Genomic DNA, 16386 nt, shown 5'->3' with positions numbered 1-16386 from the left:
TCTTCTAGATGTTCAATAGTTTGACAGAGACTAAGACTGTTTGATATTTTTAAGGTTTGATGAGTCAAGTGAATTCCATAGTAAAAATTTTGCCATTACTCTTAGAGCTTCTATTAAGACTATGTTGCATGGTTTCTCTATTAGTGATTCTGTAAGAATTAAGAACAAATTATTAGAGTGACTCCATTGAAAATAAAACTGGTAGCCTGTTTTATAACTCTATAAAATATTCTTCATATCTCTGCATCCTCTAGAAAGCACATATTTGAATTAAATGTATTTATTGATATTACATTTTACTAAGATGTTCAGGTGTTTCTGTGCTTTCAGAATGCCAGAAATCCAATCAATTACATAGAAATATACAGTCAATGATAGAGATATTTTATCTACATAATGTTAAACACCTGAATTGACTGAACTGAGGCACTCTTTAGGCATTGTGTAGATAGAGCTGAAATGTCACAAATATGATAATTTAAACCATGCCTCTTTTGTACTAAAACAACCAACATAAAAGCAATATATTTAGTCAATCAGATAATCCTTTGGGTTTACACAATTCCAAGCCATAAGTCTGAGTAATTTATCTTACTGAATTTACCCAACATTTAGATGGTTTCCTAAAATATAATTGAATCTCTGAATAAAAGAAGAAAAGATTCTGGGCTGGATTTTCTGCATAGAGACTATAAGTAAAAAACAAATAAGCCAGGAAAAAATTCCCATTTGTCCCTTATATATAAATGCACTTTTACTTCCTTTTCAAATGTAGCTCTTTTAGGCTATGCACATTTGAATTTAAGAACTTGGTTAGAAAGACCTGACCCAGATAAGTATTTATTAAAATGTAAATTAAACTTGCCTAAAAGAAAAAAATGCAGAGAAAATATTAAAATTAAAGTCCTTTGGCTGTAGAAGGTGGAGGTTTGAACCTTTCAAAGATTTAAGAAAGTAACTATTTTGGAAGAACAAAAAAGCAGGTCACTAATTTTGTACAAAACTGGCTCCCCTTCCCCATTCTCATTTCCCGTGATCAAGGGCACCACATTCTTCCAGACTCAGAATCCTCGTGCCATATTCAATTGTCCTTTCTTCATCTTTTCTAATATGTTCATATCACACCCTTTCTTTCTTTAAAACATTTTTTGGTTTACTCTTTAAGCTATCCTGATAGAGAATCTTACTGCCTCATACCTGTATCACTACTAACAACTTCCAAAGTGGTCTTTCTGCCACCAGTCTCTTTCTCTTCAAATCTGCCTCCCCCAACGCTGTCAGATTTCTCATCCCTAAACACCATTTCATCATCGCTGCTCCCTGCTCATCACTCACATTCTTTACTACCTCTGCATTAAGTTCAAATTCCTTTCCTTGCCTGACTGTCTGGATCCTCTACAGCCTTCTCTGTCTCTCTTTCTTCCTTCACCCTCACACACTGCTATCAATCCAGTCCTACTTTTTAACATTCCCCAAAATACGTCATTCATTTCAGACAACCAAGTCACTCCATTCTGTAAGTCCCAATCTATGTGCCCCTTCTTGGCCCCTCTCCAAACCCATACCATTCTCATTCCAGTCACTGCATCTTGTCCTTTATGCATGGAACACCATCCTTCTGGACTTTTACTTTTCAAGTTATCTTCATCTTTCCAGAACCATCTCAAATGCCACCTCCTCCGTGAAGACTTCTCTGACCCCTGTAGCCCAGTAACTTTCCTTCTTTGCTCTGAACTCCCATCCCATCTATAATCAGGATCGAATTACAAGACACATTACTTAAATACACTCCTACTGGCTTATATGTCACCCCGTGTTTCTCAATTAGGGTGTTATGGGTATTCGTAACAAGGAACTTCATTCCTTATTCTTGGATGTCAACTGACAGTGGTGTTGATGTGACAACCCCAAATGCTCAGAATGTATTTCCAAATGCTCTAATTAATAATAATAAAAAAACTCCTTAAAGAAGTTACTATGTCATATATACATTTGCTCAACAAGTAATCTTTGTTAAAGCAGTGAATGTATATTTTTAAGGAAATACCTGTAGTTCCCTTACGGTTGCCAATATATTTTTAAAAATTAGGAAGGAGCCTAGCTAACACTCAGTTGTTAATCATCACTGCACTTTAGGCATCTTTCATGAGGTATTTCACAGGACCTTACACTGATCCTGGATATTGCTATTTATCTCATTTCATAGATGACAAAACTAAGGCTCACAGAGTTCTGCTTATCCAAGAGTTTGAACGGAATCTTGGCATTAAGCCCAAGGTTGTTTGGAGCTAAACCTTTGGCTTTTTCTCCTATCATACAGCCTCTGTAAAGACAGCTTATCAGTAACAGCTTTGAAATAAGGGTGTGAACATGTAACATAATTAGCAAATTAAAGCATGTTATTAATGCTGATAGGTACTAATGACTGTAATGGAAAGAAAGGACATTAGACAAGACAAACAAGTTTTAAAAGATTATAACAGGAATGCAAATTGGCATCTAATAAATGGATTTAATCCCTGAACTTCCTTGCTGCAGACATTAACCTATGTTTGGTGTCTAATTGAGATGTACATATTCTTTACTTTCTTGTTATATTTGTCACCGTTTGTCTTGGAAGATAGTCAGTAGATCTCTCTAAATTTCCATTAATCAAGTTTTGGGTGTTAAATGGCCAAATAAGCCTTGTATTAGGTAGCATTGTGAGATCCAAGGCTAAAGAAACCTGAGCAGACAATAGTTGCTTAGGTCTTTTCTTCTGTTGTCTAGTTAACTTTAATAAGAAATATTGCACAAACCAAGTATCACAGCACCATTTAAAATGCAGTATATATTTCCTTTAAGTTATGGCTCATTATTCATTTGATGCATATCTAAAACACTTAAATTTTTTAGTAGTTTATTTCACTGTGTCCAGTTACAATGCATATATCAGCTAGAGTTTATGAAGTAATAGTGTGAATGATTCATATGTATACTTTTTAGAAAGTACACTCAGTTTCTAGCTATGTACACAGAAAGAACTATATTCTTTGTGAAAAATATGAGAAAATTCAACCCATTTAAAATAATCAGCATGTTGATTTTAAGTTTAGTTTTCTTTTTCAGCTATAAGAATAACTATTTATCATCTATTTATTATGTTTAACAAATAAAGAAATTTAAAGCTAAGTTTATAAGTAACTTAGAACAATTGTACAAATACAGATAAATGTGTAAATGATATAAAACATTTTATTCCTATATAATTTTATTAATCATGTACTCTATATTGCACTTGGTTCACTAGTAAAACCACCATTCAACTAATTATATGGGCATTGAGGTGATCTAAAAGCATAAAGGAATTTTTGGTATGCTTATCAGGAAAAAACAGATTCAAAAAATTCAATCATTCTTTATGAAAAATTGAGCTTGATGTTGGCCTTTTTATTAGAACATTTCCTGAGCAAAGTGCATTTTCAGTTTCTGTATGCTAGGACACAGTGTAGGGAGCTGGAAGAGAGGGTGATAGAATCTTTCCCTACTAAGACTACGAAAAATAAGTCCAGGAACCTTCTCAGGTATATGGCTCCATTGTGAGTAACTGTAGAATGGCAAAGAAAGTTTCTTTCTTTTTTTTTTTTTTTAACTAAACTGTTTTCAAACTATTTTGTCAAATCTTTGTTGTGCAACAGAATTTTTAAAGGTAATTCTTTACCATGCAATAGAATTCTTCCTTACAGAAGCTAGAAATTGTCCAAATATTTTAATAATATTTCCAGAGAGGCACAAACATATTAAAGGTGAATTTCAAGAGTTTCTGTTTATATTTCTTTGTATCTTAATAGCACCTGAACTGATACCTGCTATCAAATTTTCCCTATCTATTTTTAGATCTTCTGTTGCTTTAGAGATGGATTTAATATGTTAGGCAGCAGCTTACACCGTGTAACATTTGCATGATTGTATTTTGGTTTCGCCATCAGCTAAACAGGGCAAAGTTGATCCCATCTCCAAGGAACTCTATCCCACATTTTCTCTGTCGACTTGGAGTTTCAGTTTTGCTTACCTGCTTCCTTGAAGATACTGTGCTGTTGAAACATCTGTTAGAGGTATTTAAATTCAAATTTGTGTTCTGATGGGTTGAGTCATTTTTCCATGTCTTAGAGTTTTCTTTAGGATCCGAAGGAATGGGATTTAAGAAAAGGATTCTAGCTATGAATCCATAGAGGACAGTAGCCAGGATCATTGGCACAACATAAAAGACACCAAAGTCCATTAGGTAAATAGGTGAGTAGTAATTCCTGGAGATCTTGTAGCCACAAGATATCACAATAGTATCTTTGTAGGTGCTAATATTGAGATCCAGCAAGAAGAACCAGAGCATACAGTAAATAGATGTGAACGCCCAGACAAAGATGATAATCTTTTTGGCTCTGGAAAACGTGCAGAGAAACTGGGCTTTGATGGGGTGACAGATTGCTATGTACCTCTCAATGGTAAAGGCTGTTATTGAACAAGAGGATGCATTAATTCCCAAATACTGGAGGTAAGTTATGCAGAGGCATCCAACATAGCCATAGACCCAGGAACCATAGATACTGTCTGTTATATTGGGGAGGCCTGCAGCCACCAAGACCATGAGATCGGCTACTGCCAGGCTCACCAGGTAGCAGTTTGTGGGGGTTCTCATGTGCTTGGTTCTCATGACAACGAGGACTACCATGATGTTGCCCACAATCCCCAGGCCACAAATAATGAGCACCAGTAAGATGGTGACCACCTGGTATTCTAAGGCCACCACTGCTCGTGGCTGAAGCTGTGTTTGGTTCAGTTCAATGACTGTCTCGTTTTCCATCTTTCCTGGGTTAAAGTTTCTCAGAAACACTGACTTCTCAAAACATCTTCTTTCCAGTGCCCACCTTCATTGCAGCAGTTCCGTCCCCCTGTGAAGGGTCATAGTACATATTTATTAACAGTGTTGTTATTTCTGATCAAGTCCCAATCACAAGTAACTCTCACTTCTACTCCTTTCACTTGCCATTTTTCTATGAGAATAAGGCTCACATGTACTTCTGAAAACTTCTTTTATTGCATCTCTAGTGTAGAATGGAGTAACTGTTGTGATCAGCTTACATTAAGAGGGAGAAGTTTCCTCTTAACGGAGAAAAATGCTTAAGGAAAGAGAAACACCAAAAACGTCCTGTTTTGAAACAGTGCCCAATTGAAAAACAAAAACAAAACAAAAAAAAAACTAAACACTATCTGCTAAATGAAAAATAATTACTAACAAATCTCCTAGATGCTTGGCAAAAGTATAATAAAGAAGAAAAAGATACCAGAGGAAAAAGCCAAGAGGCTCAATAATCAAGCCTGTTAAAATTTAGCTGTTGCCTCTTTTGCTCTCAGAGGGTAAGATCGCCTTTGGTATAAAATAGCAAGCCTTTGAGATGACATTTTCCCATGCCCCCTGCCCCATATATCCAAGAGAGAACAGTTTCTTTTCTTACCTTATCCTGTGTAGCGCTGCCTGCTTTTCTGGGTAGATGAAGTAGTAATAGGTCCAAGTTTCTAATCTCGCAGAAAAGCTCGTCTACTCTATTTGACAGGGAGATCACTTAGCAGTGCTCAGTTTTTAAAACTGCAGTTTCTCCAAACCCTCACAGCCCTTTTCAACTAATGACAGACCATACAGCCGCAGCAGAAGCAGAAGCAGCAGCAGGAGCAGCAGCAGTGAGGCTGTCAAATCATAGATCGTCCCCTAATGAGAACATACTCGCTGGCTCTCTCTCTCACACACAGAGACACACACACGCGCATACATTCACACACACTCACAAATGCCAGTCAGTCCTCACTGATTCAGAGACTTCTGCTCTTGGAGGATTTACTGTTAAATGTGTTGATGATACAGTATTTACTTTGGAAAGCTGAAATCATAAGCAAGGGGTCCAGAAGCAGCTGATCTTGTGGTTGCTTGATCGTCTAAGTTCTGCAGAAACTCCAGTGCCTGAGCTGCTCTGAAATATATTTACACTCCTTGCTTGTTAGGACTTTGGGGGTAGCAAATCCTTGTCAGTCTAGACATGGCCCTTGAAGCTTGAAATACCTGTCTAAGCTGAAATCAACCTCTTTCTCTTTTATGAAAACCCTTACACTGAATCAGTGCAATTGGCTTCCTCCTCTCCTATTTTGTGAATGGAAAATGAGTTAAAACTGATTTCAAACCTTTTCAGCTGCAATCTTCTGATGCTTATAACAATTATTTTTCAAAAGCCTCTTTGAGCTAAAAACATCAATTTAAACCTGCACAGAGTCTGTTAAGTTTGTTTTTGAACTCTTGTTTCTGGATGACTTTATAGAATCTCTCTATCAGCCCTGGGTGCTTTTCCCCTTCGCCCATCCTCTGGATTTCCAATCACATGAACCACCTGACAATGTTGTGTCTCAGTTTATTTCTAGGTGGAAAATCATCAAGTAAAAATCTAGACTAGTGCCACTCTGATACCACAACTCTGAAATGAAAATGTATAGATATACCTTTTTAAGAAAAATATTCAGCTTTATTTCTCTGAAGTAGCCAGTGGGCAAATCTATACTTTTTAATGTTTTTTTTTCTTTAATTTTTTATTTTTTTTAAGATAGGATCTCACTCTGTCACCCAGACTGGAGTACAGTGGCATGATCACTGCTCATTGCAACCTCAAATTCCTGGGTTCAAGTGATCCTACCACCTCAAGCTCCCATGTAGCAGAGACTACAGGCACACACCACCACACTCAGCTAATTTTTGTATTTTTTGAAGAGATGGGGTTTTCGGGTTTTGCCATTTTGCCCAAGTTGGTCTTGAACTTCTGGGCTCAAGTGACCCACCCACCTCAGCCTTCCGAAGTGCTGGGATTACAGGTTTGAGGCACTATGCCTGGTCTTAAATCTATATATATATTTTAATGGAAGCTCAGAAAACATGTATTTTTTCTCAAGACACCAACTGAATACATCAAATGCTAATGCTTCTTCACTTTCATCTTATTAACTGACAATGAAAAATATTCTTAGCTAAATTTCCTGTAAGGTAACTGGTGGATTAGGAATAGACCTCTCTGCCAGGTGTGATGGCTCATGCCTGTGATCTCCCAGCACTTTGGCAGGCTGAGGCAGGTGGATCACCTGAGTTCAGGAATTTGAGACCAGCCTGGCCAACATGGGGAAACCCTGTCTCTACTGAAAATACAGAAATTAGCTGGGCATGGTGGTATGTGCCTGTAATCCTAGCTATTTGGGAGGCTAAGGCAAGAGAATCACTTGAATCTGGGAGGTGGAGGTTGCAGTGAGCTGAGATTGTGTCATTGCACTCCAGCTTGGGCAACAAGAGAGAAACTCTGTCTCAAAATAAAAACCAAAACAAAAACAAACCTCTAGAAGAAGTCAATGGAAGAGTTTATTTTGAGTAGACAGGACCATAGGGATATCAAAAACATGCCCAAGGCCGTGTAACAATGAGATGAAGGTGAAGTTCTGGATTATATTGAATGACTCCCACCTGTTGAACCACTGAGGAATCACTGAATTTCTACTTCCCAATTATTTGTAGTAACATATTAATGACCTGTGAGCCCACGGTCAGCCTTCAGTCATGTATAGTTTGGCCTCTCGGTAGGCCCTAGGGATTTAACACAGTTTATTATTTTTTACCTTTCAAAATTGAGAAATTGAATATCAAATTGGGATTGTTATCACAAATATTTGAAAGATCTGGCAACCAAGGGCTTGCATTTCTTCACAGAAATAACCATTTGCAGCTGAGTGGCTGTTGTGGCCAGGAGTTTGTAGCTGTCCCTGGTGCAGGACGTGCATCCTGTTCCTCATGCCATACCACCTCCAGCTTCTCTCAGTCATGCATACCTGCCCTCTGCCACCATTTGAGTTCTGATTCCTGCATCACACCCAAGTTCTGAGAGAGACGGTGGAGCGCACCAGCCAAATGCACATTCTTTACTCCAAGCAGGATTTTTGTCTGAATTTTAATTTTCTCCTCCACCTGGTTTAGCAGGCTGGACAATGGCTGTCCCCTGTGCCTTTCTCCCTGGCCTAGAGGACAGAGATTAGGCTGAAAACCTTGTTTCTTGTCTAGCCTTCTGCTTTTCAGGATGAAAAATGCTTTCTGAAGTGAAGGTGTTTTTCCCTACTGCACCCTACCCTGACCACTTCCAACTCAAAATTCCTCTCCAAAAGTCTTACTTCGTAAAGCCCATCTTCCCATCTTGTTTCCCTAAGCCCATCTTCCCATCTTGTTTCTGGCACTGCTGTGCAGAACAAACCACATCTCCATAAGGAAATCTTTTCTGATAGTCCCAGAAATGGCTCACACCCTCAGAGAAGGTGGGTCAGGTGGGGACTTTTTGAGAGTGAGAATGATAGGAAATGATGATTTATTTGAAGGATGTAAGCAAGATCTGCCTAAGTCAAAAGTATAACATCTTAGAGAATCAGAAGCCACTTTAATATTGGAAATGATTTAAAAATTAAAAAGAGACAGTGTGGAACACACTTTCACTTTGTAAAATCATCACAGTTATTTCCTTTAAAGAAAGACAACTCTGAAATATTTTATTAACTAGTCTCATAAACTTTCTAGCCTGCTGGCAAAGCCTCTGTGAAGAAGAATGGCAGGAAAGAAGAGTGAAGAGATATTACAGAGTGATTTCTCACCTTCACTGTGAAGAGTCAACTCTTTGTCCACTCATGCTTGCTCAGTACTTACTTATTGAGTGCCAATTATTTCACAGGCTCTGTGCCAGACACTGCAGATAGAAATATGAATATGAACAGCACAGAGGAGTCCCCAGCCTGGCATGGGTGACTTACAAAGAGTGCCAATTATACTGCAGTGTGTCAGCTCCTGTAATTGAGGTATGTACACATTTTTGAGGGTGTATAAGGTTAGAAATGACTAATTCCATGCGAAATGGTACAGTGTAATTTTGCAGGACCAGAGAGAAGGTCAACAGGACCAGGTCCAGGATTTAGGAAAAAATTAGCAAGTTGGATAAATAGCCCCTGAGCAACCAGTTGGGGTAGAGGAAAGGTACCATCAGAGAAAATTCAGAGGACGCAGCAGTAGGTGCCTTGTCTTTCCCCGAGAATGTCCCATGCAGGGCCTGAGTCCTCCCTAGGCACAGGGCCCCATTGCAGAGACGCATGCTAAGCCCATGGTTCCTGATTCAGGCTGACAGAATCATTAGTCATTAGTCAGTCATAGAGCACTTCATACTATCTGTGACTTCGGCAAGTCATTGAACTTTTCTGTACCCCAATTTCTTCAATTGTAAAGTAAATAATAATAGAAGCTATCTCATAGGGTTTTTGTCTTTTTCCCTAGGATTAAGCAGAATAATATGAATTAAAATTATTAGAACTAAGCTCACACAAGGAAGGTACTGAGTAAATGTTAGCAGTTACTATAATTATAGTAGAAGAAAATAACTGTTTTCTAATTCTTCTGATTTTTAAGGTATAGCCTTCTGAAGTTGTGCCCACCTCATAAATGGTTTCAAGAAGTGGCAGGTTTATCTACAGGAAGCTACATGCTCGATGTATGGCAGAGAACTGACAGGGAAAAGACAGGAAGACAGGATTCAAATCTATTCAATGATGAAGGGAATGAATAGGGTGACTTTTTTTTTTTTTTTTTTTTTGAAACAATATCTCACTCTGTAGCCCAGGCTGGAATGTAGTGGTGTGATCATAGCTCATTGCAGCCTTAAACTCCTGGGCTCAAGCGATCTTCCCACCTCAGCTTCCTGAGTAACTGAGACTACAGGCATGCACCACCATGCCCAGCTAATTTTTTACTTTTTGTATAGACAAGGTCTCAGTATGTAGCCCAGGCTAGTTTCAAACTACTGGCTTTAAGCAATCCTCCCACCTAAACCCTCCCAAAGTACTGGGATTACAGGCATGAGCCATCGCGCCCAGCTCCATAACTCTTTTTTTGCTCATCAAATCCTTGAAATAAGTCAGGGAGATGAAAATATCCATGCTTATTGTCTCTTTCTGACTGAAATTTTATAGTCTCTGTGCCCATTCTATAGCAAAATGAGTTTTTACCAAACTCTAGCAAAATGAATATACTAAGAGAGAAGGATAAGCATTGTTAATTTCAAATTGGATATTTGATAAGAAATTGATAAGCCTTGTTATTTTCAAATTGGAGTTTGAGACCCAATTTGAGTTATAAAAGTAATTTAAAGTTTTGTGACAAGTGCTTTTTTAAAAATATTTCAGATAATATGGGTATTATTTTATAAACTTCTCGTTTCACTTACGCAAATAAGAAATAATATAATGATTGACACTGAGATAGTGCCCAACATTGTTCACAGAACTTTATAGTAACTCAGTTAATACTCATAACAATCCTAAGAGATAGGTCTTATTACCAACCCAAACTTGCAAATGAGGAAACCAAGGGGTTAAACAACTTCCGAAGGGCAGAGAATGGGTAAATTCTAGATACAGGGCACAAACCCTGAACCCTGGCTCTAAAGCTATGAATTACATGGTAATGTCATATGTACATCTTACTGTGGATCTGGGTCAAAAAAGTTTGAAAGCCGCTATGATGAAGGAAATATGTGAAACTCCTACTGCCCCAGCATCCCTAGCAAAGTGCACTATTTTTGCAGACCCTTAATCTACTGGGTGATCACAGCCAGTTTCAGCATTCAGGCGACTTCTGAATTTTGGCAAAATGATTTAGTCCATTTAAGAATAAGAATAATGTCAATCCATGTGAAAGACTAAAATATCAGTCTTCAAGGGCATGCCTTTAGGAAGGAAATTGGCGAACTGATGGAATGTGCCTACCATAAAAAAATGAGTATCATTCACAAAACATTATTTTAAATAATGAACATTTACCATGCACCTACGTATTCTAAGTACTATGGGGATCAATGATAAATAAAAGTGGGTCCTTTGTTCTTAAGTAGTTTATAGTCTAACGGGAGAGAGAAGCAAACACAAAATATGAGTCACAATATAACCTGGTAGGTTCAGTGATAGAAATATGAAGAAATGCAGTAAACTCTTCAGTTGTATGTGAGTAGCCACCAACTTGGTCTGGAAGATCAAAAAACCTCCTGGAAGAGCCAGTACTTGACTTGAATCTTGAAAGTGAAAAGAAGAGTGAGGTTTTTTTCAGGCTGTGGAAGGAATGTGTGTAATAAAGTGAAGGAACGGGAGGGCAGGGCATGTTTATGAAATTGAGTTTGTTCCGACTTAGCGCTTACTACCATATTTCCTAGTAATGAGAATGACCTTGCAAATAAACATTCCCTATTTTCTTTCCTTCCTTCTTTCTTTCCCTCCTTCCCTCCTTCCCTCCTTCCCTCCTTCCCTCCTTCCCTCCTTCCCTCCTTCCCTCCTTCCCTCCTTCCCTCCTTCCTTCCTTCCTTCCTTCCTTCCTTCCTTCCTTCCTTCCTTCCTTCTTTCTTTCTTTTTTTCTTTGAGACAGAGTCTCACTCTCACCCAGGCTGGTATGCAGTGGAGCAATCTTGGCTCACTACAACCTCCACCTCTCAGGTTCAAGCAATTCTACTGCCTCAGCCTCCCAAGTAGCTGGGACTACAGGCATGTGCCACCAAGCCCTGCTAAATTTTTTTGTATTTTTTAGTAGAGTTGAGGTTTCAACATATTGGCCAGGCTGGTCTCTAACTCCTGACGTTGTGATCCACCGACCTCGGCCTCCCAAAGTGCTGGAATTACAGGCGTGAGTCACTACGCCTGGCAACATTCCCTATTTTTCTACAACATCCTAATAACTGAAGAAATACTGAACCTTGCCAAAATAACTGTTTTTTTCCTAGACTCAGTTGAGTATGTATAATGGAATACCATTGCAGTTGAAAAGACAATATCTACCCATATTATGCCTGTTCCTAATAGATTCTGCTGAATTAGCTTACCTGAAGTTTTAGTGTACTTCAAAGATCAAAACAGTTTCTACTGATTGATTCACTGCCTTTCAAGGATGATGCTGTGGGCAGCAACTTAAAACTTGCCTCACTTGTCCTGATTGTATGACATTGAGGGTTTGCCAATTCTCCAGGACAGAACAAGCCATAAGAATGTCTTCTCCCATTCTACGCATGCTTTTTAACAATGTGCCTCAATAAGCAATGCTAGCTTTTGGCAATCCAGAGTTCAGCAGAATGTGTAGTGATGCAGTGTCATCTTTTGAAACAATTGGCTCCGTGCTTGGAAGAGCAGGGAGGGAGGGTGATACATGTAATGGAAACGAAATCCTTGGGGAGGCTCCGTAAAAATTTCACTATCCCACAAGTCAGTTGGATGAACCTGAGCATGTGCTTCGATTCTTAGAGCCTCAGTTTCTTCAACTATAAAATGAGGTTGTTCTGATTTTTAAATGTTTGATTTTGAGGGCATCTTAGGCTCTTCTTGAGAATGAAAGGAAAAAGCCATCAAAGATTCAGATAACTCACAGTCATGCTGTACCATAACTCCTATTAAATTATTTTGAAGGAAACGTAATGGAAGCCAGTTTCTTCTCTTGCTAGACTTAGCTATATTCTTGCTTGAGAATGTGAAGTTAGAGCCTCTGGTTGTGCCCCTGGGATGTCCTCACATCTGTAAAACTGTACTACCTACATTACTGGCAGCCTATGAGGCTGCTCTATTTGACTTCCCTCCATCTGCTTTACCTCCATCGTGGAAAAGCCTTTTGTATTGAAGACTTAATACCACTAGCTAGTAGACAGTCTGTGGAGGTTAAGAGTTGCATAAAGGAACAGAGATAAAAACCCATGTGATGTCAAAGAATCAAGCTCTTGGGACCTTTAAATCCACTGTACATATTCAGATGAGTCCTCTTGAGCGCTCAGGGTAATAGTTCCTCTTTGCAGAGAATTGCATTTACCCACCTGCTTCCTGTTCTTATGAAATGCATATTAATTCAAAAGAAAACCAGAGCTTTACCAGTTTAATGGTGTATATTTTATGGTCTTTTCATCGAGTTCACATATTTGATTGGTTACCCACTTATCTGTGGTTAAGGAAATGCTGAATCTGGCTCCTGTGCTGTTGCTATAGCGATTCCTGGGAGACAAAAGGCAGGCATGAAGTATTCAGCTGAAATTTTTATCAAACTAATGTTTAAATTAAATGTGGACTTAATTTATTTATTAAAATATTTAAAATACAGCCATCTGGGAAGCTGAAGCACTGCTTTCCCAATTACCTTCTCCTTTTCCTTGTTGATTGCTGTTTTATGCACACAGGTGTCTTCAGCAAGAGGGACTTACTTGCATTTTCTTATTATGAGGTGAGAATTGCTGAGCTACCATGAAAGTAGTTAAGTGACTGGATTAGCTAAAGAGATGGTCTTCTCCGGCAAGAGCTTAAGCTTTTATTCTTTGATGAGAGAAATCTAATTAGAAAAAAATTTCAGATGCTTATGCGCCCCCTTTCCACCTTATACAATGGACTGAATATTGTTTTAAGTCACAATAACTGTACTTGGGAAATGCGGCTTTCTTTCTAATTCAATTTTGCATAGAATGTCCTCATTCACCTTTGCTGGTGTATCATGCTTATATTTCTCTCTATACATTTCAAGACAAAATAAGCTAATTTATGAGTGGTGGGTCAGATATTTACTGTGCCACATTCTCATACAAGGGCAAAGATATGAAAATGAGATAGATGGAGGTAGGTAGAATGGAAGGTTCACCCAGACAGCAGTGGAAGGACAGGTCATCACTTGAGTACTGCATATGTAAAACATCCTCCTCAGCCCCTTGTTTAATATTGTACAAACACGGCATCAGAAAACTTTTCCTGTAATGATCCAGAAAAGAAATATTGTTGGTTTTGCAGGCGCTCCACCTGTTGTAATTACTCGATTCTGCCACCATAGCACAGAAGTAGTCATAGACAGTGTGTTCCAATGAAACTTTACATATTAGCAATGAAATATGAAACTTACATGATTTTCATGTGTCGCGAAATATTCTTCTTTTAATTTTTCCCTCCAACCAATAGTGTAAAAACTATTCTGAGTTCATGGGCCTCTGGAATAAGAAGTAGTGGACTGATTTGTCGTCCTGTTGCTGTTTGCACTCCTCTGGCATAGAATGTTAAAAGGGTGGAATTCAGCTGGGCACGGTGGTTCACACTTGTAATCTCCCACTTCTGGGAGGCTGAGGCAGAAGTGTCATTTGAGGCCAGGAGTTTGAGACCAACCTGGAACATCACAAGACTCCATCTCTACAAAACATTTTTAAAAAATTAGCCAGATGTAGTAGCATATACCTGTAGTCCCAGCTACTAAGGAGACTGATGCAAGAGGATTGTTTGAGCCCAGGAGATTGAGGCTGTGGTGAGCTATGATTGTGTCACTGCTCTCTATCCTTGGCAACAGAGAAAAACCCTGTCTCAAAAAACAAACAAAAAAAAAAAAAAAAAAAAAAAAAAGAAAGAAAGAAAAGAAAGGGGAGGGGATGGTATCTACAGTATCTGGAGTCAGTATCTCTCTTTGAATCCCAGGCTTTTCCTTTCTACCTGTTTTACTGTGGACAATTAATTTATCTGTGTCTTGGTTTCCTCATGTGTACAATGAAGTTGGTAATAGTATCTACTTGGAGATTTTTGACATTAAATAAGGGAATATATATCAGCTGAAAAGAATTGTTCTTAACATGGTATGCTCACTAACAGGCATAATTATTACCCACAGAGTGCCTCTGTTCACTGTGGAAGATGCTTGATTATCCTGGGACTAACTGAGGTAGCAAGAGTTGATATTCATGGAAAGAGCCAATGTAACTTAGAATGAGGATATAAACATCCTTCCTTTCTTCTGCAGGCACCAAAGCAATGCAAGCTTTCTTTTACCCATCTGCCCTGACAGCCTGCTCCTGGCCACTATATATGGCCCACTTATGATGAATGCTTCCCTGTGGAAACAGCTGCTTGTGCTCTGCGTGCCGGCACCTTCTGCCACAAAAAATTTAATCATTTTTATTTTTTTTCCACTGCAGTTTCTAAGTGTTGACACAGTCATTTCAGGACTAGTCTCATCATTTTCAGATCTTATGATGGCCATTTTTTATACTTCATAAATCCAGACAGGCAAAATTTCGTTGAACATTATACAGCTGTTGGGTAACAGAGAACTGCCCCCTCAGAGCTGTCGATGAAAACACAAAGTTTTTAAATTTTTTAAAAATGGTGCTTGTTGTTTTTTCTCCTCATGTAACCGCTCCCATTTGGGAAGTTTGGAGCTAAGGAATATTTTTAAAGAGGGAAATGCAGAGGATATAGGATAGGAATGTTCTATTTGTGAAGAAGTTTGAAAATATCTTGAGTTTTTCCTATGATGATTTACTTTTTAAAAATACATGATTGATTTAAAATCTTTCAAATCTGTTTTCCCAAGACAGACCAAATCAAATGGATTTTTATTTAGAGATACCAGCCACAAAAAGAAATGCTGCACCAAAATGTTATCTCCAATTTCGGCCACACATACATCCATTTGGAAAATTTCATAATGGAAACCACTAACCATACTTTTTATTGCTGCTTGAAAATTTTGTCAGACACTTTCTGGGATTAGTCATTTTCAAAGGGTTGTGATTCCTATGACACTTTTTTAGATGTGTGATTCCCTACTAAGTTGTATTGTATTTCATTTTTTAATGCTGAATTATTTATTCATTCAAAGCATAAAAACATGATTTTGAGAGTCAATTTTAATCCTGGACCGTCACTTACTAGTTTTGTGATTTGGAGTAAATTTAAACTGTCTTTGCTCAGTTTCCTCCTCTGAAAGAAACAAGGGGGTAATAATTGCACCCACCTCATACAAATATTATGAAGAATAAAAATGATAACAGACATAACACTCCTAGAATTGTGCCTAGCACAGAGTGAGAATTTAGTAAATGTTATCTCTTTTCATTCATTTATTAATTTAGCCTTGAGTTCGTGTGTCCCATAATGCTGGGGAATCAGCCTCTTTTATTTACAGCTGTGTGACCTTGGGCAAGTTGCTCAACCTTCCTGAAACTCAAGCTACTCATCTGTAACATGAGGATAGTAAGAACTCACCTAATGGAGTTGGTGTGAGGAGAAAATTTGCCCATACATTTAGAGCATTTACATCAAGGCCTGACGCATAGTAAGTGTTCAGTAAGTGTTAGCCATTATTATGTTTGTAATTTGCCAAGGCCCTGTGGTACTTCTGGGTTTCAAGGGACAGCTGCTGTCATTGTCCACTCACAAACTGGTAAATGAGATCACTAAGGCAATGATTATAACAGAGTGTGGTCATTGTGATGACAGAGGTGTGTAGAGACAGTGCTTAGTTGAAAGTAGCAA

The 16386-nt window shown here is 38.4% G+C and overlaps 1 protein-coding gene across 1 annotated transcript in view; it reads right to left on the bottom strand.

The window, feature by feature from the left end:
• The window catches only part of TRHR (thyrotropin releasing hormone receptor), a 38795-nt gene extending 33004 nt beyond the window's left edge, over nt 1-5791 (bottom strand). The window contains exons 1-2 of the mRNA XM_032251952.1: nt 5493-5791; nt 4052-4928 (exon numbers count right to left, since the gene is read on the bottom strand). Coding sequence (XP_032107843.1) covers nt 4052-4840 — 789 coding nt within the window. The 5' untranslated portion in view covers nt 4841-4928; nt 5493-5791. The remainder of the gene's footprint in view (nt 1-4051; nt 4929-5492) is intronic.
• Between the last annotated feature and the right edge of the window lie 10595 nt (nt 5792-16386).

The sequence above is a fragment of the Sapajus apella genome, unplaced genomic scaffold, assembly GCF_009761245.1.
Source record: "Sapajus apella isolate SASKATOON/1434 unplaced genomic scaffold, GSC_monkey_1.0 scaffold3, whole genome shotgun sequence".
NCBI classification, from domain to species: domain Eukaryota; kingdom Metazoa; phylum Chordata; class Mammalia; order Primates; family Cebidae; genus Sapajus; species Sapajus apella.
This window is presented reverse-complemented; position numbering and strand designations above follow the sequence as displayed.